The sequence below is a fragment of the Cuculus canorus genome, chromosome 2 (genome assembly GCF_017976375.1).
Source record: "Cuculus canorus isolate bCucCan1 chromosome 2, bCucCan1.pri, whole genome shotgun sequence".
In the NCBI taxonomy this organism is placed as follows: Eukaryota; Metazoa; Chordata; class Aves; order Cuculiformes; family Cuculidae; genus Cuculus; species Cuculus canorus.
Genome location: NC_071402.1, coordinates 145,381,464 through 145,406,250, shown reverse-complemented (window position 1 = coordinate 145,406,250; position 24,787 = coordinate 145,381,464). Strand labels below are relative to the sequence as shown.

At 40.2% G+C, this 24,787-nt stretch overlaps 1 protein-coding gene across 2 annotated transcripts in view; it reads left to right on the top strand.

Moving 5' to 3' along the window:
• Positions 1-276: 276 nt before the first annotated feature.
• The window catches only part of ITGB1 (integrin subunit beta 1), a 43,827-nt gene continuing 19,316 nt past the window's right edge, over positions 277-24,787 (top strand). The window contains exons 1-5 of one of the 2 annotated variants that reach the window (XM_054058788.1): positions 277-398; positions 20,404-20,473; positions 20,717-20,802; positions 22,238-22,460; positions 24,348-24,518. In XM_054058788.1, the coding sequence (XP_053914763.1) occupies positions 390-398; positions 20,404-20,473; positions 20,717-20,802; positions 22,238-22,460; positions 24,348-24,518 (559 nt within the window). In that variant the 5' untranslated portion in view covers positions 277-389. The remainder of the gene's footprint in view (positions 399-20,403; positions 20,474-20,716; positions 20,803-22,237; positions 22,461-24,347; positions 24,519-24,787) is intronic. The other variant, XM_054058790.1, reaches the window with a different exon arrangement.

Here is a 24,787-nt window from a genome sequence, read left to right as displayed (position 1 = left end):
GGGGAGGTTCGGCTGGGATGTTGGGCTGTTCACGGCAGAGGGTGGTGGAGCACTGGAACGGCTCCCCGGCGGCGCTCACGGTGCCTGACGATATTCCAGAAGCATTTGGACAAAGCCTCCAGGCACAGGGGGTGAATGCCGGGGTACCTCGCAGGGGCGGGAGCTGGACGAGGTGAACCCCTCCGCCGGGGCACCAGGATCCCTCCCCCGCGGGGAGGCGGGAGCGGTGCGCGGGCCGAGCCCCCGGGGCGGGCAGCGCGCGGCTGACGGCAGCGCGGAGGAATGCGCTTCCGGGGCGGGCGGAGCGCGCGGCGGCCCCTCCCCGGGCTCTGCTCGGCGGCGCGGAGGCGGCAGCGGAGGGAGCGCGGGCGTCGCGTCCCGCGGCGGCCATGGCTGAGGTAGCGGGCGGACGGGCCGGGCCGGGTCGGGTCCCCGCGCGGGGGAGGCGCCGCCTCGGCTCCCGGGGCGGGCAGCGCGGCCGCCTTTGTCCGGCCGGGGCGGCTCGGGGCCGCCGCCCGGGATGGGGTGCGGGGAGCGGGGCGGGAACGCGGCGTCTGGGGGTGCGATGCCCGCCGAGCGCCGTGCGGGTGGCGGCGCGGCCGCGGCGTTGGGGCTGTTCGGCGCCGGCAGGTTGGTGCGAATTCGCTCCGAGCTGGCTCCGCCGGGGGTGGGAGGGGAGTGCGAGGCCTCTGTGCGGTGTCTCACGTGGAGAGCGCTGGAATTATGGAGCGGTGGGAACACGGGGCTGGGGCTCTGTGATCGTTCTCCTGTGCCCGTGGTTGGAAGGAAACGTGAAGTGATAGGAAATTCTTTCTGACTCACTGCTTAGCCCGTGTCAGATGTCCTTTTCTTAGAATCATAAAGTGATAGAACCGTTTGGGGTGGAAGGGACCTTAAAAATCATCCAGTTCCACATCCCTGCCATGGGCTGGGACACCTCCCACTAGATCAGGCTGCCCAAGGCCCCATCCAACCCGGCCTTGAACACCTCCAGGAATGGGGCAGCCACAACTTCCCTGTGCCAGTGCCTCACCACTCTCATCGTGAAGAAATTCCTCCTTATATGTAGTCTAAATCTGCCCCTCTCCAGTTTATGCCCATTGTCTCTAGTCCTGTCACTACCAGCCTTTGTAAACAGTCCCTCCCCAGCTTTCTTGTAGCCCCTTCAGGTATTGCAAGGTTTCTATAAGGTCTCCTCTGAGCCTTCTCTTCTCCAGGCTGAACAAGCCCAACTCTCTCAGCCTGTCCTCTGATCATCTTTGTAGCCCTCCTCTGGACCTGTTCCAACAGCTCCATATCCTTCTTATGTTGAGGATTCCAGAACTGGACACAATAGTCCAGATGAGGTCTCCCAAGAGAGGAACAGAGAGGCAGAATCACCTTCCTCGCTCTGCTGGCCATGTTTCTTTTGATGCAACCCAGAATAGGGTTGGCCTTGTGTTGAGCTTCTCTTAAGAATAAGAGTCTGACTGCCTGTTAGACTCATCAGGTAGTCTTTGTGACTATTTTTTTTTTCATGGAAAAAAAAAATTAACTGTGTTCTTGGTTCCTTCTGCATTTGCCCTTGATATAATACGACAGTCCATTCATGCCAACACATGTGCACATACTTGTTGGGTGAAAATGTTGATTTTTCGGGTAGGTTTACTGTTGGTGCTACAGTCCCGTTCGTGCCAAGACACGCAAACCTTCAGAAGTAAGGACTGTCTCCATTCGTATTAGCGGAACTGTTCATGGCTAGTGCTGCATGTGTGCTGAAGTGTTGAAATGGAGCAGGATTTTATGTATGTGAAAACAGACTTATACAATCTGTACTCCTAGCATGTTAATCACTCGGTGGGTGATGGTGGTAGGGTGAAAAAAAAATCCGTTTTCTATTATGAAATGAGATGACTTAGTAGCAGGCTTTTTTTTCTTTTTTAAAGAAGCATTGTACTGATGGAAAGATGTGTATTAGACTAAATTAAACAAAACTTCAGAAGTAGTGAAGACATTGGTTGTCCACATCAATCCCAGTGATGAAACTGATGATTCATTCTCTTGTCACAAAAAATATTACTTGCCTCTGGCAAATGATTAAGTAGCATTTTGCAAGTCTGCTGAAGGCTATATTTATAAGAGTTGCAAAAACAGTGAGCCATTGGCAATAGGTAGGCAAGACAAGGCAAGTTTAGGATGTGAACACCTTCAACTTTTGTCCTTTTCGAAGATGTTTCAGCTGAAAGGTGCAAACCTGACAGGCATGCGGAATGAAATCTTACCTTAATCAGTTGGAGCTGGCAAGTACTGTATCTGTTTACCAACCATATGATAAATGAGCCAGGCTTATTTAAAAATGAAAACTCAGCAATTAAAAATTTGTGTCATTTTAGTGTCTAGCTAGGGAACTCATTCTGCTCTGTACACTTGGTCATCCAGTCTGCATGATGTTCCTAGTTATGCCCACGCTTGTGAAGGAGTGATTCAGAGGGACGTGAGTTTTAACTAAAAAATGCATGAACTTCTTATGTGAGTGCAGAATTTTAGTGTTTTGTCAAGGTTTCAAGGGACTCAAGAGGTTAATCTTCTGCCACTTCCTTTGGGAAGTGATTCCCACAGCAGAAAACAAACTGTCCGGAAACTTTTCCTGCTGTTCTTTCTTCCTGATTCATGATTTCATCCCTGTGCTCTGAACCATCCTCCCTATACCTCTCTTAGGGTAGCTCTGCTATGGTACAGTTTTAAAAGAGCTCATATGCTTTAGCAAGCGTCTCAGGAAGTAGATAACTTGGGTAGCAGAAAAGCAAGCTCAGGAAGAGTGGTGCAAACACAGAGTGGACACATGCTCTGTTCTCTGTTGCTCTGAATATAATTCCCTCGTTGCCACTGGTATGAATCCTCTTCAGTTGTTTGTAAATAGTTGTCATGCCTACCTTTCCACCCAGTCTTGATTTAGCTGAGTGGTTCTCCCAGCCCTCTCTCTGATCAGGCTGCTAAAGGCTTCCTGGCCGCCTGTGGCTCTTGGTAATGTGGCCTTCAGAAGCGTTCTGGCTGCGATTGCGGCAGGACTGCTGTGCAGCAGGCCATTGAAGTACCTCTTCTTGATGGGACCATTTTTGTAAGCCGTCACCAAAGGCTGTCCTGCTTCCTTTTCTTCTAGCAGACAGGTATGGAGCGTTCCTGCTGTCCTTCCCCTGCCTGCAGGCCAATGGGTCTGCACTTCTTCAAAGCAGACCTGTTTGTGATGTCTGGAGCAGCCTTTGCTCATGTCACCGTTGCATGTAGGGTATTGCTCTACCTTCTATTCTCTGGTAGTTGCACCCACCCCATGGTGTGGGGAGGGCTTTTCTGGGCAGAATATGCAGAGGCTGGATGGAGCTTTGCTGGTGGTTGGTGTACCCAAGACATTGCAAAAGTGAAGTTAAAACAGGCAGGGATTTTCCTAATTAATATTAACTGTGGCAAGCTAGCTAGCTTTAAGATTGTTCATGGCTCCTGACATGGCACTTGGAAGAGATATCGGTTAGACAAATCCAGAAAAGAGGGAGTCTGTGCTTGGCAGTAGCAGAGCCTCTTCTGCCCTTATTCGCTCTTCTAGAACTTCAAGTGATTTATTTTTTCTTCTTTTTTTTTTGGATGACCAATCCCCTTAGCATCTTTTTTATTCCTGGAAGCTGGGATCTGCAGTCAGGGAATCCTTGTCGGGAATGCCTTTTTTTTTACTACTTCCCCCCCCCCCCCCCCACTCAGGATCTATTGGTAGAGCTCATTAGGCAATTACATAAATTAAATAATTTTTTAAAATGTAATTAAGGCAATATGTAGTTTGATTCATTTTGGAAGTGTCATTAAAAAGTACTTGACAGTATGTGTACTATCCCTCTGTGAGTAGATTTTTAAGTCATCTGCTACATTCTGTGCCCTGTAGGAGATTTCTTGTTTCCCGGCAGCAGAAAACTCAGGAGTTAGGTCTGTTTTCCCATCTCCCATTTGTTTTTATATTTCCGAGTCTACAAATTGTTCCTACTTCCTCTACTCACTGTGCTTTGTAGGCACTTAATGGTGGTAGTGTTTTCATTAGCAGTTTTAATATTTCTGATTAGATGACTTGAGATTTTTCAGGCATCTGTTCTGGTGTGTGTGTGCATGGGTGTGTTTTATACGAACGTGCATCTTGGGGCTTTACAGGAAAATGAGTTTTTAGTGTAGGGTAGCTGTTGTTTCTGAAGAGGATGTTTGTTTGTTCTTCAAGAAGGGAGTGTCGCAGAATCATGAACAAATTCTGCAGCTTGGTCTCCTGGACAGACATTGGCAATATCTCAGTGTGATTTAAGGCTCGTTTTGTGTAAAAAAAAATCAAGATTTGTTGGTTAGTTCTAATGCTGAATAAAGTCGTCATTTACAGTGGCCCATACTGTCTCCTTTTTTCTGTCTAGTTCTTCCTCGCACTATGTTGCTGTGTTCTGTTGTGTATTCTGTTGACAGCTTTCTGAGTAGGATGATGTTACATGCCATGCAGTAACTGTGGTGGACCACAGTATTGACTGGTGTCTGCCAGTTTTCGTGGTTATGGAGTTTCTCAGGTGACCCACAAAGTCATTTTTGTCTTTACCCACAAATGGGAAGACAAATTCTACTTTTTTAATTTTTTCACTTTTTTTTTGAATTTGCCCTATGTAGGTGTGGCCCAGTAACCTGAACCGTTAAATCTATAAGCCAGGATCAATTTATGACAAGACTTTTTTCTAAACTTTCTTTCCCCGCTATGTAGGTTAGTACTGTAAGTACCAGTAAAAAGTACAGCTTCCTTGTCATGCACTTCAGCTGTGTTTGTAACAGGCTGTATGAGTTTATAGCTCAATTTAAGATGTGTCTAGGTTTGCCGTATGGTGTGTATTGGAAATGCCATGCAGAGAAAAATGAAAATTCTGACTTACATGAATAAAAAAGGAGACATAGGGCACCTGATTATGCATCACTAAACAGTACAGTTGTCTTTTTCAGTAGTAAGAGTGCTGTCTCTAACTGAGTGTTGTTATTAAACGTCATGCATTTTTTATAATAACCACCTTCTTTTATTTTTACATTCTTAGACTAAGTGGAGTTGGTTAGTGGCCTTCTTAGGCTGTCATATTCTCCTATTAATAGATTGAAGATGTTCAGAGATAGTAAAATCACTGATTCGGTACAAAATTAGCACGTAACAAATATGTGGTAGAAAAAAGCCTGATGAGACTATAATTTTAATGCTTTTGGGAAAGATAATAGGATTCTAGCCTGACCTGTAATCCTTTTGAGGTGTTATTGAGTAAAGGCTCTTTAATATCTGTGATGTTTTTGTCCGTATCTTTCTCAATTTCTCTTTATAGCCAGCTGCAAAAAGGGTTATGAAATACGCTTTCCATATTAAAAGCAGTTTCATGTGCTTTATTTCTTTTCCAACAGCAGCAGCAAAATATCATTAGTATTCTTGTGGTTTTTATTAGAGGGGCAAGTTTTGAATAACAAAATGGAGGCTGGAATCTTAACTTTGTTATTGTTACTAAAAGCTAAGAAGATACTGGTGCTTTCTCGCTGTCCTTTTCTTCATCCCACAGAAAAACACCTCATGTATCTCCTATAAATTAATGCAGTTTTCACATTCTGCCAAGCAAATCATTAGTCTTCTGTTTATAGTAATTTTCTCTAAATTTCTAATTTGTAATACCGTGTTTTTTGTAGTACCAAGTGCAGGTTCTTCTCAAAATGCTTATAAGCTATAACGTATACAATAGCTAGTGCCAATATTTTCTCACCAAAAAAGATCAGCATAATATTTGCAGTTAATTTATTTCTGATTCATGTTTTGTACAAGACCACTTATGCTTAACTTAGTCCTAGTTTTGACTTAGCTTAGTTTTAACTTCTGCTCTTAGTACATTCTAAAGTCGAAGCAGGAAGGACCGACATTGTTTACATATATTCTCATTGTCTTAAACTATATGTTTCTGTGTAGTAAACACACCGCATACAAGTACTCACATGTAGTTGGTTTTCTGTTAGGCTATTAATAAATAAAATTTTTTACGTTTAGAGCTGTGCAAGTAAAAAGCACTTCTGATGTGGAAGCTTAACAGGAAAAGTGAAAGCTTTCTTGTTTTCTCGTGAAAGAAAAGCAATAATTATATATTGGTCTGAACTGAAACACTGAACTCGCCCGTCTGCAAAGATGACTGATCTGTGGTTATTTAAAGGAGAAGAAAAATAATGGCATTAGATTAATTTAGAAAGAGTCAATATTTCACTTAGGAAATGGTGATATTGTGAATCAAAGGTAGTATCTTGGATATTGATGTGTATTTTGTCCCTGAGGTCGTTGTTTTGAAAAACAAACCTGAGACTGGGATGTATGGTTGAAGTAACAACCTTGACCTTGATCAAGTACTGATATAGGGATGGGCGGACTGTTCCCTTTTGCAAAGGAGAAAGGAGGATAAGCTGTCATTTAAGGGTTTGTTAATTTTCTTTGGTGGAATTGTAGTTTGCAGTTGTCTTCACATGGTGCTAACCTCCAGTATTGGCACCAAGAGTTGTGTCTGCCTCTTGTGCAGTGAGCATTCAAGCTGTCCTCATCTGCCCTGTGTCTTTGAGCGTGGCAGGACCTGCAGGGAGTGGTCTGTGGCCTTGCACTGCCATAAAGCACAAACAAGATCACAGGATGCTCCCCCAGTGAGTTCTGGGGTAACCTGAGTGCCAGGAGCATATCAGGGACCATACGAGGTCCTTTGAAAGACCTGGCATTCTAGCAGCTTAGCCAGCATCCTCTGCAGATTTAGTTGCTCAAGTATTAAATTGGGCAACATGTGAGCTCTATCTAGACCCTCAGCTGTCTGGTTTTCCAGATCTTAGGTAAAACGGGGTTACTGCTAAAAGGAAGGGCTGTTTCTGAAGTGGCGATAAATACAGAGAAGGCAATCTTTTTTATTAAATAAAAGCACTCTCCCAGGGGTAAATTTACAGTGACACATTTTAGTAGTTGGACATCATTAAGTTTGGATTAAATTTTGCATTGGGATGACTTCTCATAATATCACTGCATCTTTGGTACTGGAGTGGTTGAAGACTTCGTGCTTGTCCAGTAAGCAAGTGCATTGCTCCCTCTTCTGAAAATAAAAAGGAGAAATGAGGAAATCTCAACGGGATTGACTAGGGTAAGTAAGGTTGATTATGTGCTGCCGGTGTGTTCTGGCTGGAATTTATTCTTATTAGGCTGATGTTTTTTTTTTCTTGTGCATTAGGAAATTAGTTTTGGTGAACATAGAATGAAGTCAGTAATTACCTTCTCTGAGGTTCCTTTTCTGTTTTTGCAAGGTCAAATTTAGTATACGTTGATGTGCTGGCTTTCTGGTGCTAGCTAAAGGTTGTCCTGATGCTGAAAGGAATACTGTAGCCTATTTCTGTAAAAATACAAGGCTTGACCAGTTTGAAATGTCAGTTTGCTGTGTTTGTGTCAGAATAGATTAAAAATATGTCTTTCATTTGTGCCTGAATGTAACCTACGTGCATTTCCAGAATTATAGGAGATAACATTTGTTCTTTGCTTTTATTGTACAGTTCAAAAATGGGGAATATTTTTGGTGCTGTAATTTCCATGCAAATACAAATCTGTATGAGAAATTAGTGTTCGAGAATTTCAGTGTAATTTTTCCTGGGTGTGGACTTGAGCATAAAAAGACAAAAAGGAAGCAGCATATTTCTTTTTTTTTTTTTTTGAAGAATATACTATACATATTGGCTGTAGGTTGTTTAAAATGCATATTAAATGATAAACAGTGACAAACATTTTTTATCTAGGTGTTATCTCATTCCACTACAGATGTTCTTTATGTAATTCTTTAAAGGCTGGACTAGAATGTTACACAGCCCTGTTGCTGGGTCATCAGTTTCAGTAAAAAAACTCCACATAGCACTGAAGTGTAACTGTAGTGCGTAAGGTTGCTGCCAGCACTTTTATCACTGCCAGCTGACCAATTTGGAGAGTGGTTAGATAGTAATAAAAAAGCTTGCACGGATATTGGCTCTTTTTGGTGTAACTCAATGCAGTTTCACTTTCTAAATGAATAATGCCTGTATTTAATATGATTAACATTTGCTTTTAGCTGGAAGCAATTTTAATACTCTGCCTCTGCAGAGTTAAAATAAAGAAGAGAGTCACTCATAAGTGCTAACTCAAAACTCTGCAATGGTTTGCAAATTCACCTGTATTTCATATTTTGTAAAGTGTTCCAGTGTTCGTGAGTCATAAATTCAATTTAAAATTTGTCTTATTTTCATAGGAACGTGGCTTTGCAGCGATTTATACCAGTGTAGGTCTTAACTGTCCCTCTTGCCTGTAGCTGTGCAGTCTTGCCATCCTACTTGCATTAGCAGTATAAGTCATGTAGCTGTACAGTGGAGTAATTGATGTAGCTGATGTGGCTGAAAAATAGTTTGGCAAAAAAAATAATCTTCGGCTGGATCAGCTGTTTCAGCTGGGTAAGATGACCACATGTGTTGCCGGTGACATGCGTCAGGCCAAGGGGAGGAGTAGGAAAATGTGCCTCTCGTAGCGGGAGGAGTGTGGAGCTGTGGTAGTGCAAAGGTAAGTTGGCATAACCTGCTGTGGAACCTCACAGTATCTGTTCATGCATGCTTCGGTGCTCTTCTGACTTGAGTAATCCATCTCTGCTTCCTAGATCAGGTGAGAGATAACTCAGCAAGGAGTTATTGCTCAACTTGTTCCGCTCTCTCTGTTAAGAGGTGAAAGTATCGCCCACAGTTGGCACCAGACAGGTGAAGCGGGCAAAGTGGGGAATTTTACGTCTCAGAAGTTGAGCTGTCTTAGTTCACTAGTGGCAAGCTAGTAGATCAACTTGGCTATTTGAGGAACCTCATCTGTTATTATCTTTTGCAGTCCTCTTAGAAGCAGGCTGTGGACTCGAGGCTTAAAATCCTGCTCTGGAAAGCAGCAGAAATGTAACGATGGGCGGGTTGTTTATACAAGGACATCCTTTAAGGTCGAAGTAATTTTTTTCTTGAGATTGATGAGTTTCTTGCAAGTGCTCAAACCTCAAGATTAAAATCTGGGTAAAGTTATCACTGCTATTAAATTATCATCTCATTGGTTATATATATAACATATATATGTAACATTAAATATATAGAGAATTAAATATATATTTAAAAAAATCTCATAGCTAGATACAGGTCTGTAAGGCTGTACAGGTCTGTGAGATGATCAGGTTTTTTATCACTTCTGCACCTTAGTTTTCCTGACCCCTTACCCAATGATGAAAGTATGTTGCGAGTGGGAGTTCTTTCAGTACAAGTCTCATTCTAAATTGTGGTAGAATAGTGAATTTTTTATAAAACTTCTATAAAATTTGGGTGCTATCTGTAAACATTATTCTATGTACTTGCCATTTGAATCCTGAATTAAAAAAACACACGAACGAAAGAACCACTCCAAACAAACGGAGAAAAAAATCTTCCAGCCTTTTGTTCTTAATTTTTTTTTTTTGCCAACTGCTTTGTTCTAATAACCTGTTGGAAAAATTAAAAATAAAATCAGGAAGTTCCCCAAACTGACTGGCTGTGTTACAGAGCATCCATCAGCAAACCACCCAAGGCCAGCAGAGTGGGAAAGTGGGCTGGTGACAGCCCAGGTTTAAGGTGATTTAGCAGCACTCAATGAGTTCGGTGTAATTCAGAGGTCAGTCAGTCTGACTGCCACTGCCACTTGATAGAAGTTGTTTCTTCCGCACACGTGGAGATCTGATTCAGCTCTCTGAAGTTTGCGGAAAGTGGGTCTCGATGAGCAGGGGATAGGGATGGCTGATGGCATCATTCTGCCAGCCCAACACAGGGAACTGGTGGGGAGGGAGGTCCACGAGTGGGAGCGCGGGGGCAGAGGTTGCCTTTTTGGAGGTGGGGATGCTGCTGCGCTGCTGTTCCTTTCAGCAGCAGTTAGCTTTCACCTTGGTTTTGGTTGCTAAAACTGAACCCCGGCCTTTAATGAAAGCTACTGGTGGGTTGTGCTGCCATGTAAGGATGGAGTTTCCGCTGAGTTTGGCCTTTGTGGTGTGCCAGCTTCTGGCTTCCTGCAGCAATAGCCAGAGGGAGGTTTGCAACTGTTTTCTTTTAAAGAAATAGATAAGCAAGACATAGTACCAACTGAAATGCTGTAGCTTTTTACTTAAGAATGTACTTGCCTCAGTTCTACTTTTCCTTGTTCTCCTGTTCTGCTTGAATTAAAGTAAGTTGAGCGAGATGTTGTTACTGTCGTGGACATTGCTAAGGCATTACAGCCTCAGAAGCATCAGTTGCAGTCGGCTGTGTAATGGCTATATTTATATGTTTTAACTAAACTTTTCGTTTCCCCCTGTGTGGATGAATGGGAGGTTTAAGTTGCACAAAATTAAATAGTCTCTTTATGGGACTTGTAAGTGGTGCAGAGTGTGTGGGAATTTAATACTACCACAAGGAACAGACACCCATATTTGCTACTAGAATGGCTTAAATTGTTATGTGGCATTCCTAATTGTAATCTGTCTGAGATGAAAATGCTAAATTTAGCCAAGAAGTCCTGTAGACTCGCATGACCTATGTAAACAAGCTAAATATTCAGTTCATACTCTTCCCTCCCTAAAAAAAGCATCACAATTGAGCAACAGAAGAAATAAAATTATTATGGCAAAAATGACTGATGGATCTAAAGCATTTGGAAAGTGATGAAACAACAGATTATTTTTTATTCCTCTGTTTTATTCACAGTTATGTAAAGACGTGCTTGTAATAATGAAAACCCTGAAATATGTGTTATGGAAAAACGCCTGCTCATAACAGTGAGATTGAGTACAGTGGGAATTGTTGCAAATTATTGTAGATTATGTACTTTGAGTCATTAAAGCTGCAGTGGACTTGAACTATGGGAAACTTCTGTTGGCAAGAGTATGGAAAACAGATATTTTTTTATAGTCATGGTTTTAAAAGACAAAAAAAATTAGGTGTCTTGGTTCTTAACACTTACATGTCCTCTTTATATATTTATCCTTGAAGAGGAAGCTTGCAGGGTGCACGTGTATAGAAGCTACTGCAGATACACAAAATAGTGGTTTTAACCACAGTATCAGTACCTGTGGGCTTGATGTGTTGGCTGTTTAGCCTAAGAGAGCTGCCATCTTTGCGGTGTACTTGTGTGCTACCATAAGCAACAGGCTTTATTATTTTGTCCTTGCTTAAAATTCGAGGAGCTCCATAATGTCACAGTAGGAATCCCAGCTTTCTGTGGGCAGGATGCGCAGACATAGGATTTCTAAGCGAAAAAGAGAAGTGGAGCTGTGTGGTGGTGGGAGATGGTCTGCTTTTTTTATTCCATACTTTAGTAAGCACAACAGTTTGAGAAGGGTAGGGTAGCAAGAAGTAGTTTCAAACTGGCTTTTCAGAAAAAGATGCAAATGTTTTAGTTGAAACTAGCTGTTAGCTATCAGTAATAAACAGTGAAAGCAGATTGCTGGTATTTTAGTTAGATGTAGCTGCAGGCCTCTGCCTGCTCCACTTGAGAATATGCAGAGTTGTATTTCTCTCCTAATTTAGCATTGAACATTAAGCACAATACACCTGTTCGTTAGTCTGGTTTTCCAAAATACAGTTGTCAGGGTTTACCGTGTAAATTACAGTCTGTGGATAATTGCCTGGTAAAAGCATCTTACATGAAAAAAAAAAAATATTTTAATGAAAAAGAGTGCCTTGCTTGGCTCTTAAACACTTTCCTGTATGTGGTGATCACCATACAGAGGTTGTTTTTTCACATGAGCTATGTCCAAGTACTACTTGCCTTTCAAGCATAAAGATGCTTTCCAAAGCAGTTCCTAAAACTGTGAAACATTGACTTCAAATTTTTATTCAGTGGGTCAAGAAAACATTATGCAAAAGTCTCTTTGTCCACATTAGGACCAATCTACGGACAAGAATAGTTAATACAGCTAAGTGTTCTTCTTAATTTAGTAATTATTGATGGTGTGGCAGTACTAAGGAGGTCTGGTCATGAATTAGGAACTTTTGTGCCTTGGGGTATGTACATACCCTACTTGAAAAAAGGTTCCTACTTCAATAGTGGGGCTGACTAACCAATATGAATCCTGCCCTCACCGCAGAGCTCTTCAAAAGGCATTAGAACAAAGGCAAGAGATCAAGGTTGGCCTTGGGGTTTGCTGCCTTGACAGGTGAAAGCTCTTTGTCAGTGGCAGCATCTTCAAATTCCCAAATGTCTTTTGTCATTCTTGTACTTAGTCACGAGAGTGAAATCTGGACTTCTGTGACTCCTTAAGTAGAAATATGTTACAAAAAGACAAATTGATAGTGCTGCTAAAGCGTACCTATTCTTCACAATTACTGGGTAACTTGGTTTGCTTGTGATGAGTATTATTTAGGTTTTCAGCCAATTGCAGGAATGTGTTGTTAAGTGATATTTTCAATGGATTTTGCTAATGCAAATATGATTAAAAATGTAGTACCAAGAAGCAAAGCACAGTTTGTAACTTGTCCTGACTAAACATGATTGGTATGTTCCATGGAAGTCTAAATTCAGTAGATATCCCCTTGCTTACCAGAAGCTCCTTAGCTGCCTTTAGGTGCATGTTGGATGATAAGAATTCATTTTGACTTCTTCAAATTTACAGAGAAGTCCATACAGTTCAGATTGGCCAAGTCTGCAATTAAAAAGGGATTTTAGCTCAATGTCCACTAATTGGAGTAGTCATGCATAATACAAGAGGTTGCAGTTGAGGCTATCCTGCGTCTGAGTGTGAACATACACTTTCCTACAAGTTAGGGCATTTGGTGAGATAGAGATAAAGCTCATACTCCAGGTCATGGTCCCCAGACTCTATTTGCTTTTATCCATTGACAATATGCTGTAAAATCTGTCTATATATGTATTTTAGGGAACAGGATCTGGAACCTCACTTTAATCTTTCTTCTACCTCCCACCATCTGAGTGCTTCAGTAGATAAAGCTTTGACTTGTTTATCTGGTTGTTTTCTGTCTCCATGCCTTGCATTCTTGGCTGCATAGCAGCTTTGCTTTAATAAGAGCTGTGGAGAGTGCTTTTACTAGTCTATCCTGAAGGATGATAGAGCATTCCCAGGAAATGTGAATTCAAACCCTTTGGGGCTGAGAAGGGACTGAGGCCCATTATCTTACTTCCTGGATATGCCTCACTGCTGTAAAATATCTGGGAACCTTGACCACCTTCTGTCCTGCAAGCTGTATCAGACCTAGATCTACCACATTTTGTCTTTCGCAAGGAGGAGAGATGTTAAATATCAGAAAACTTTCATCATCTGCAGTTGTTCTGAAATCAGTACTTCTTTTCTTTTTTTCTGTTCTAGAGGAGACTTATGTGCTCTGTCAAGAAAGATCGCCTTCCCTGCAGAAAGGCTCCTAACTTGGGTGGGTTTGTTTCCACTCAGTAATTCAAATCAAGACCAAAAAATACTTTTCAGAAAAATACCTAATTACTTCTGGTTTCATTACATAAAATTGTCAGTAAATTGAGGGCTCCTGTGAAACCCAAGAACAAATACCAATAAACCCTATACAAAGGAATCGTATGGTCAAACTGATGAATGCTTGTGGAGTTTGAACTTCTCTCTTGAAGTGACATGTGACCCATATAAACTAAAAGACACCTTGTACTTTGGGGACAGAAGCCAGTACCTTGAACAGATCTGCTCTCATGAGTTGTGGCCTCAGCCTGCTGGTACTTGTGCATGAACATTTTCATGTATTCAACTGAAGAGGTGATGCAATGCAGGTGCCCATGTTGGGGTTGCAGTAGTGGTTTCAGACCTGCAAGTCTATTTTAAAACCTAGTCCTTATTGATTTCCCACCCACATACTCCCTTTGAATCTAGTCCTTTCTGGTGAATTTTAAGCGACTTTTTCTCTTGAGAACTTGTTTAGAGTTGTAAGTGTGAATAAACTAGAGGAAGTAATGCCATGTAACTGAGAGTCTTAGGAAACCAGTTGTGTTACTGTGTATGTTTGTTTGCCTTACTAAGCATAGGAGGGAGGCACAGTACTTTCCATGCAGCATTTGCAGAATTGTGATGTTTCCCTGTGGTTCTGGAAGTGTGTATTCTTGTCTTTTCTAGGACTCCCAGCCCTGCCAGGGAGGGCTCTTCTGAACGAACCAGTGGCATACACTATTGTGGCAGATAACCTCAGATAACTGTACTGGAGGAGCTGGTCTCCCTAACCTACATGGAAAATCAGTTTCCTGTATTTTTTAACTCTTGGTAATTAAGGATTTAAATCCTTACTTATTTATTATATATTATTTTAACATATGGTGTCCTACTGAAACATAGTAGTTATGAAAGTGCTTATCACAAGTGTTTGGTGACTATGCTTGTTTTATTCCATTGGCTTAGACATAATTTACAGCGAGAAATGAAATCCAGCATGAAATACTGTTGATTCTTTTATCCCGTAGTGGCACGGTAGCTGAAGTGGTTATGCCTTGAAGGTTTTTCAGAGCAACTTGAGTATGCAGTCTCGATGTGATTAATTTTTTGTGTATTAGCTGTTCCAGTGCTGAAGAATTTATTTTCACTTTAATCTGGATTGGTGTCCCATTCTTTCCCCATTACTGCAGGCAGTTCTAAACCTGCTCCATTAACATCTGCGAGATTGCCAGGGAGAGAAAGGACATTGTGGTTTTGATGAACCGTGCTGTTGGTAGCCTGGTGGTTGGATGGTCTGTTGAAGACAGGCTTTCTTCTGGCATTTCCATTTGGATCGGGGTGCTGAAAAATCCTGCTCTTGACACTGCACTTTTGTTGTCTAGCTTGACTATTCCCATCAAGTTCGCTTTTCCTACCTGGGGATACTCCACTACCTCATCTCTGATGGTCCAAGGTCAGGAGCTGGACCTCTGTGTGGTGGGCAGCCATCACAGGGCTGGTCAGCATCCAGGGAAGAAAGTTTTTCAGAGTGAATTAAGGTTTTGGTTCTTTGATTAAAATTTCTTGCTTTTCAACTGTCAGTATTTACCCCAAACCTCTTCCAGAACAATGCATGACATAATGGTGGTCCTGGAATTCACTGTGCATGCAGTGTATTCCAGCTTTATTTAAGTATTACAGTAACTTTTACGTTGATTAAGTAAATAAAGTAGATGTGAAGGTCACAAATTAAGAATTACCTACTTAGATTTATTGAAAAATCTACACCATGAAGTTGGAAGATTTAATCAAAACTAACTGCTTGATGTGAAACATTTAGATTTCTATACCTGTGCCTTTCTGAGCAATAGATTTCTCCCAAGACAGAGAACCAAGATACCGTTTTGCCACTTTCTCTTATAGTGAGTTGCTGCTTTGCAGTGAATTGTTTTGCATGCAGACACAGTTACAGTTTTTGGTTGTCCAGGCAAATTTGAGTTAGTAATTAACAGCGTATGTTGTGGGAGTTCTGGACCTCAGGCGTCCTTACAGAGTTGTGGGTCATTGCTAGAGGGCTGTAGTGTTGTTTGGTTTCTCCAGTTAAGAAAATCGCTGTGTTCTTTTTTTCATGACTTTTTTTCAGAAATATGAATGGGATTCATCTTGCCAATCCATAAAATCCACGCTGAAAAGTGTGGCCATCAGCAAAAACCAGTAAACCTTCTGAAGTGAGAGCAGAAGGAACTTTTTTAGCAGGGTAGCCATCAAGTCCTGAAACAGGCGTCTCCAGAGACTATTTAGTTCTGCTTATTTTAGAAACATGTCTCTTCCTGCTCTTTTTATTACCAGACCCTTGGTGGCTGGGGGTCGGGGCTGACTGTGTGGCCAGTGTAGCCCGGCATACAGCCATGGCCTGTGGCTGAGAAGCAGCATCCTTTGCTTTTTTTCCTCCCACTTCTCTTTTTCTCCATCCCCATCTCACCATCTCTGCCATGCCAGGACAAGCACTTTTGTACCCAGATGGCTGAAACTAGCAGCTTGCTTTGTTTGATTCTCTCTCCAGTGCTCCTTGGTGACTGCATTAATGCCAGCACTGGTCAGAAAGGAAAGTGGTAAGGGTAATCAACCAGGAGGTTGATTAGCATGGGTGAATAATCAACAAGGAGGATGAGACAGCTCTCTCAAGTGACTTTCCATCTTTACACTAGGGGAAGGTGGCTGTAAACATAATCTCAGCTCTAGAAGGGACATTTCCATATAGCATTTCTGAATTAAACTTTAAACCTGTGAAAACACAGCTGATGCAAAGAGGTGTCAGTCTGCGGGGTGCACAAACACTAGTCCAAAAGTGCGAGTTGCTTGTTTCTGGGTTTACAAGTGTAGTTAGGGTAGGGTATGCAGATGTGAGTAAGTACACTGTCTCATTACTGGCTCAAAAAAGTGGCTTCTGCACAACTCCTCAGCTCTTGATAAACGTTTCCCCCGTGGTCTGAAGAGTGGTTACATATTTTAATAGAAAGCTCTGCAACGAGGCACACTTCAGTATGCAGCGGACACAGGCACCTTGTAGTGTTTTCCTTTGCTTGGCATTGGCTTGCTGGATGCTAGAGAAGTACCTGGTCAGTTGAGGAGCTGCTCAGCTGAGTGGAGTAACACTGCAGCAGCCCAACGGCTTGTTGTTTTTGATTCCTTAACATTGGTATAAATTTTGGCCAGCATCAGGGAGGTGAAATGCTGAGCTGAAGAATGGCGAAAGGAGAGCAGCACCACCATCGATACCTAATTTCAAAAGAATTAATGTTTCTATAACTCTCACTCTTTCTTCTTGATCCCGTTTGCCTAGTTAATTTTCTGCATAGATGCTATTGCTGTTCCAATAAATAAGTTTTAAAAGCTACAAAAGGTTTTATTGCTGCGGAGTAGTAAACAATTTCTAAATGTCTTGATGATTAGCAGAATACAAAACTGCTACATACTTTATTTGCAAATTCAAAATTAGTCTCACTAAAATAATCCTTCCTTTTTTCTGTTATCACTTAATGAGTCACATTTATAATTAGAAGCTCCAGAGATTTCCAGGAAAGCTGGTTTTATAAAGAAAAATTCTCTTCAAGCTTTACTGTTTGTAGAGACGGTTAGCAAAAAAACTTGGAAAGCAGCGAGTCCAATCTTTCAAGGTTATGTCCGTGTTTTTCTTCCTAAAATATTTAACAAAAATAGACTACACTTCACAAATCTGTGGAAATAACTTTAAAATCAGTTTTTCAACAGCAAACCACTTGCAGCCTTTTAAAAAGGATCCAACTGGTGGTATCGTTGTTAGAGAGATTTCAGTTCTTGGCAAGCTTACCTTTTGTAAGCTTTGAGCTGCTTTTTTTTTTGTGGGAGGGAAGGATTCATGAAGGGGAGAAATTCACTTTTTCAAGGTTTCTGGGATTTTTTTAAGGATTTAGTTAAAAACAAGAACAACTATAATAGAAAATATGTAAACATGGCAAAAAATCTTTTAATTTGTTTCTTGTAACAACGGGTTCTTTTCTGTTCTTGTCATCTGTGGTTGAATACTGACATGGAGTTTAGTTCCAGTTTCACCAATGGCTTCCAAAGGTTTCCTGTGGTTGTTTAGTGTAGTTAGGCGTTATTTGTTTTGGTTTATTCCCTTAACAGAAAAATCTGCAACAGGGCCATGCATGGTAGTAACCAGTGACTTGCAGAAAAGTCGATTTGCCACTTTGTCAATTTGTTGTGACCAGGTTGCTGCAGTGGCCAGGAGAAGTTTTGCAGGCTAAGCATGTGCAACGCTTTCCTTGCATTAAAGAACAGTCAAAATTGAATCTAAATGAACAAATCTTTACTTGAGTTTTGGAAAAACTCAGCAGATGGAAAAGCTATTAAGCCGTGGAGGTAAAGGAAGCAAGCTTGCATGTGTTGGAGGGTAGGCGGTTTGCTCGGGAGAGGCATTGGCTTAGCCATATATGGAAAAGGACATTTTCCTTGTTAACTTTACGGGGAATCTGTGCCCAGAACTATATTCATCATGCGGATGCACTTCCACGGAACGTTTCTCTTCCAAACGCTCTTAGTCATAGTTCTAGCACTGTGTCGCATCTTTGCTGACTTATTTATGTAGTCTGCATGGGCTTGCTGTGCATCTGCTGCTAGTCTGCCCTAAAAAGGTGAACTGTTTATAATTTTCTCATTTTGGCTAGCAGAAAAGACAGTACTAAACTGATGACAGCAGCTTAGGTTTTTTTCTTACTGAAAAGCCCACCCAGTTCTGACCTGTGTTTAAAGTGAAACTGCTTCTTGAGTAACAAAATACCTTTACATTTGAGGGAGGTAAGGTTTGCTAAGCACCAAACATACCTAAATTAAGACCAGGAAAGAAGGAACCTAGAAGCTGAGCAACCTGATTAAGGCTTTCCTCTCCAAACTCTTAGCCTGATAGGTATGCTCCTATACCACAGAACCACACTTATTCTCTAACCTTGATTTAGTCCCTTCATCTGTCTTCCGGTTGCTACTCCCATGTGTTGGGTCACGGTTCCCCTCTGATCAGAGTTTGGAGTTGCACAGTTTTGATTTGGGCGATTGCTTATAGAGAGGACTTAATAAAAGAGTGTTCATGAAAGAGAGTTTTTGTGAATGAAGGAATGATCACCTCTGCAGCTGTGGCAGAGGAAAAAATCAGAGTTAGATATAGAATAATAGAGTGATTTGGGTTGGAGGGGACCTTAAAGATCATGCAGTTCCAACCCCTCTGCCATGGGCAGGAACACCTTCCACTACGCAAAAGCCTCATCCAGCCTGGCCTTGAATACCTCCAGGGATGGATATGTGCAATAAGTAATGCTCAAAAGTAAGGTATAATTCATGCATAATTTTTTTCTTTGTTTTTTTTTTTAATCAGTAATTTCTTATATGCGTATGCATAACATAGCGAAGTCACTCCACTGCAAATTCTCTTTAATTCTCTTGTGTCTGAACTGCTTCCTACCCCCTGGCTACACTACTCACTGAAGAGAAGAGTGGGCCAAATAGTTTATCAGAACAATATGAGCTATTTAATACTTTTGTTGGATACAACTTTTTAGCAAAGGGTTGGCTTCTGCTTGAAAACTTCTCCACCAGATTTTAGAGCTGTTGTCCTTTCTCTGTTAGGTCTGACTAGCTGTGCAAAGTAACAGTTATGAATGACCCTGAATTGGTGTGGGAAAACCAAAGCTCAGCTGTTGTGCCGATTTAAACATTGCTCACTGCTGATAATTTATACTGATAGTAGTACATCTTCTAGAATGTGACAGGTTCATTTTAGAAGGCTCTGCCAAATTCCCTTTTCCTTGGCTGTATTGTAAGATATTTTTTAGGACAAAAATGTATTAAGATTATTGATGTTTCCAGGATGACTGGGAAGGTTTTAATTAGTGATAATGTTTTAGGATGACCAAGGAAATTGGCAGCCACAGTCCGAGTTCTCAGAATTCTTAAAATGCATAAAAGAGAAATGGAATTTAAAATTATACCAGAATTTCAAAGATGTGACAACTGACCCTGGCTGACGCCCTGCTATTAGAGTGGAAGAAAATTTAGGTAAAAATGCTCTATTTGAAGCCTATTTCTAGAACATAATCCTAGCTCTGGAATGCTGAGTGAAGTCTCGCCAATAGTTAGGGAAAATGACAAGTCAGTAACCCTAAATTGTGGTTTATAAGCATACGAATCTTGTCTCATAAAGCGTATAGGTTATATAGTTTGTATGTATTTTTCCTGCCAAGCTTTCAGGCACTGAACAAAGGTTTGAGTGTGTTATCTTTAATACAGATGGTACCTATTAATTCTCTGTTGTCTAAAGAAGGAAAAAAAGGGGCTGAGTTAATATAAAAGATGCTTTATGTTGCATACTGTGAGAGAAGATTTCTAATTTGGAGTATAAGGTGTGAAGTTAGGCTGTAAAATCTCCTTTGAAGCTTCCAAGGAAAATATTTTGGAAAGGGCCTTGACATTTATCTTAAAACAGAGACTTGAACAGAGAAGCTCCATTTCTGTCTTCTATTTCTGTGATAGCTTTATTTAGTTGCTTCTCTCTGATAACATTCAGAGCATATTTTATTTTAATAAGATGTTAATAGTTTCATTTGAGTTCTTCCCCACCCATCACACCTGACTGAACAGTGTTTCCAAATTTCTTGTTGCTTGCTGGTTTACCTATTGTAAGAGTATTTCAAAATCATTTAAGAAGCTACCCTTTTTGATGTCTTCTAACTACAGTTTAGCCTGCTCACATGGTTGTATCGGAGTGAAACTGTCCAGCTAGTATGACTTGGATAATTTGATTTGCCTCTGCGCCATGTTCCTTGTCTCCTCTGAAACACAACTTCATGCCTGCAAGTTTCATGCAACTATTTGTTTACTCATTGTGATAAATGATACAATTTGGTCTTCTGTTTCTGTATTTCAGACTAAATTAAAATTGCTTACGTGGGCTAGCGTCTTCTGTTGCTTGATATGGAATGGATTTGCTCAGCAAGGTGAGTGACTTGGTTTCATAGCAGTAGTTTAGTGTTGCTTTAAAGCTATGTGTACTTAGCAGTTATTTATGTAGATAAATACATCACTGTTACACCAGTGCTAATGGCAATGTCACTCATCTCATGTTACTAATCCGTTTGCAGCTAGAACTTGGTTTACAAAGCCAGGATGAAACAAACTAAAATTCTTTTGTTGTTAGCACGTTTTTATAAATGAAGTGACTGGTCTGTGTTCTTTGCTAGGTGGAAGTGACTGCATAAAAGCTAATGCAAAATCATGTGGTGAATGTATACAAGCAGGACCAAACTGTGGTTGGTGTAAAAAAGATGTAAGTGTTGCAAAATTCATGTTATGGTTTATTTTTTTCCCATTGGTTTCAAATTTTAGTAAATACTTCAAATGTATGGAAATGTCTGTTTTCCTTAATAAGTTTCATGTTGCTCTTCAATTTGATACTTATTTGTACTTAAAAAATAAAATACTTGATTGTCCTCACGTCCCGATTTGAGTAGAATTGATTTTCACAATGTGTTTACTTCTCCTTTTCTAAGTCTTAAGTGTATACAGACCATAGAGAGGTAATTTTCACAGACATAGGTGGGAAGACAGGTAGAGTAGGGGAAGAGATTGGAAATGTTCTTTTATAAAAGAAAGGTGTTAAAATTTTAGTTTTCTGTTGTTGGTAAACTTGGGAGGTAGGAGATTGGTTTGTGTGGCTGGATTGTTTGTTTCAGTATGAAACATAAAAAGAGTACTTTCTTTAAAAATGGAATTCATGAAATAGAAGATGTAGGTTTATCTTAAATTGTGTGATTTACCCAGTATAAGTGTCATCTTCAGGTTAGAAACAGCAGAAAATGCTTTCTACAGCTTTTCTTCAGTTTGTTAATGAAAACTGGGAAATTTTCCTGTTTCTTGATAGAAGATGATAATGTGTATTTATTTCCATATAGTACCTGCTTCCTATCTCCCAAAACAGCTTATAAACTTTAAAGATTTAAATAAACTAACTTTAAGATTTGGCCTTGAGCTGTCAGGTTCATTGTAAGTTCTAGTCATCAAGAACAAACAAGGTTTAAGATATATTTATTATATGCATTTTGGGGGGGCCAAGGGAGAGATCAGAATTGCAGGTTTCTTAGCTTAGAAGCCTTATTTATTTATATTTGAGGTTAGAGCCTTTTTTAGGTTTGATATTATGGTAACTTGTTGTTCTGAACGAAGTTATGCATTTGTTTTGCTTATGCGTCTTACTTTTTATTGAATTTCTCCAAAATAAGACTCATTGTCTGTCTTTCCTCTGCTCTGACAGCATATTGCCATGATTTTTTTGTGGAGAATCAGGGCACACTTACATAATCTTTAATTAAAGCCTAAGTTAAAAAAGAAGGTAGTTTTCAAGTGGGCAGTACAAATAGGTTCACGTTATTGATAGCTATACGAAGTTGAGAGGTTTTTCCATCTGCTGTCATTTCTAGAGCAGCCAATGTAAAAGGATATCCTGCTTGTGTCAAATGTGACTTTAGGCATATTTCTTCCATCTTGCTTGCATCTTATACACAGGCCAGTACAAGAACATGCAAAGTCCTGGACTAAATAGTAGTCACCGATTTATTGAGTGCAGTTTAACATATTTCAGGACTGTGATTTATTACTGAAATTAAAAAAAAAAATTGAGTCACTGTAAAAAGTGTTATTGTGGGTAAAGTTTAACACATTGCAGATAGCTGTACACTTAATACTCTTTTGCCTGTGTTTTCTAGGACTTTTTGCAAGAAGGTGAACCAACATCTGCCCGATGCGATGATTTGGCAGCACTGAAGAGTAAGGGCTGTCCCATGGAAGATATAGAAAATCCCAGAGGCAGCAAACTCGTGCTTGAAGACAGAGAAGTAACGAATCGTAAGATAGGTGCTGCGGAGAAGCTGAAACCAGAGGCCATTACACAGATCCAGCCACAGAAATTAGTACTGAAATTAAGAGTCGGTAAGGACAGTTTCATTCTGCTCTTCAGATGATCAGATCTGCTTTTTTTTTGTTTGAACGTGTAACCACTTTGTTACAGAAATGACTATTGTTCAGATAACCTAAATGACAGCAAAGCCATTCGGGTCAGCCCCAAGTATTTAGATATTCCATATACTGTTTGATCTTTAGGGAAGCTTAGATACAATATTTTATCGCTTTTTCTCAGTATAACTTCTGAGAAAAAGATACAGCATGGGTTGATAGATATATCAAAGGTAAAATTGTTTTCAGTGTTTTCTGGTTGATTATTTATAGTGTGGCTTCTTAGATGAAAGTAGAGGAGTGTGCAAAAGAAGTTATGAGAGCATTTCCTTTTCCCTGAAGTACTGCTGTCACTCAAAATGTGTATGTCTGAACTGAATGGTTTTGTAGTTATGCATCAAGGTTTTTGGACCGCTATGTAAAATACTTTCCAGAGGCTAAAGATGTGGACACAGGATTTCAATAATGAGAACAAGTTAGTTGTGCACCATTTCCATCCCTTAAAAAGAATTCTGTTTTATTCAAATGAGGGGAAAAAACAGGGCTTGTCACTTACACAGTACTTGAGCATAATGGAGATTGTGCTTAAGGAGAGTTCCTAGGTTCTGCAGATGCATTCAATAACTACCTTGTATTTGCCTGGAATAAGAGACTGTACTCTGGGTCAACTGCTTGGTGTTGGTTACCTTAATAAATGCAAGGTGATCTGAAGAAGCTTAGCACAATAAGAAGAGGGAAGGAGAGGAAAAGCATTAAAGTTATTTTGCAATTTTTTAGCATTGCCTCTATTTCTAATGTGACCCTTTCAGCTTCAAACCAAATTATTGTCCATCTGGTTGACACAAGTTTGTTCACCATAACATGTAAGGGACCTGGGCAACCAGAACCTAACTACCCGAAAGTTTATTACTCTGTTAATAAGGACTTCTCTTGGTCACAGGTTCTCTGATAAGGTTCTGTGTGCTTGTAGAGGGGATATTTGCTTTCTGTGCAGGCTCTGTTAAACTGTAGCTAAGGAAGATCTAAAGCTTTTAGCTTTTTTTTTTTTTGTGTGTGTGGAAGCCACACTGCCTAGCTGCATGATCCATATGATGGTTTTCCTAGTTTGATAACTTTTTCTCATACCAAGCAAATGCTGATTATCAGTCAGACTTAAGCAGTAGCAATGTCACCATTCAGTGTCTGAGGGAGGTGAGGGAAAAATTCTATTCCTTGTTTCATATACAGTAGGCAAAATAATACTTTTCAATTTTATGGAGTGGGTAATTATTCTGCAGTGTCCTTCAACATCAGAGTGAGCATACATGCTACCCAGAAATTTGGGCCTACAGTGGTAAAAATAGTAACTTGTCATTATCTCACTGCCTTTTCTGTGCTCTCAGCCTGTATTCGATGCAAAGTATCTTGAAATATTCTATCCAGGAGTGATTTTTATTTTATAAAGCTGTTTAAAACAATGGATTGTTTTAACCCAAACACTGAGATTTTTTTGAATCATCTTGTGTGCAAATAGATACAGAAAATTTGTGCTATTAGGTCTTACAGGAACCTTGTTAGAATTGGAAGTATTAAGATTTGAAATTGCAGCAACAAAGAGGCTTGATTTTGGCAGGCTAGTATTTTCTATTGGGAGACAGTATACCTTAGAAGTATGAAGTTGGACATCTGCTAGAAATACTTTTTGGAATTTTTCTCATTGTGATTTCATATTAAGCATTTCAATTAACAGGCGAAAAAAAATCACTCACCTTTAGTCCAAACCTGTGTCAGTATTTCAAAGACTTTAGTTAAAAAGGTGTTTTTCTTGTCAATGCAGTTGTGGAATTTTTCATTGTTTCTGGTTGTTGTTTATGTCTGAAACAGGGGAGCCCCAAACATTTTCACTAAAATTTAAGAGAGCCGAAGACTACCCTATTGATCTTTATTACCTTATGGACCTCTCCTATTCTATGAAAGATGATTTGGAGAACGTGAAAAGTCTTGGAACAGCTCTGATGTTAGAAATGGAAAAAATAACTTCAGACTTTCGAATTGGTAAGAAAGATTTGCTTATTCTAAACAAAAATATGAAAATCAAGTTTCCTTCGTGATGTTTTCCACGTGATTACTTATGAACAGTAATTTTTTTTTAAATTGGCAATATTATCGCAGGTATTCTAATGTATGAAACCTATTGAGGAACATAAGAATACTTGGTGTAGGTGGAGAAAGTGGAACATAAACAAGTATGAGAGCTATTTCTGATGTCAGTTCAGCTATAATGCGTTTGCATACTATTGTATCAAGATATAAATAAGAGAATT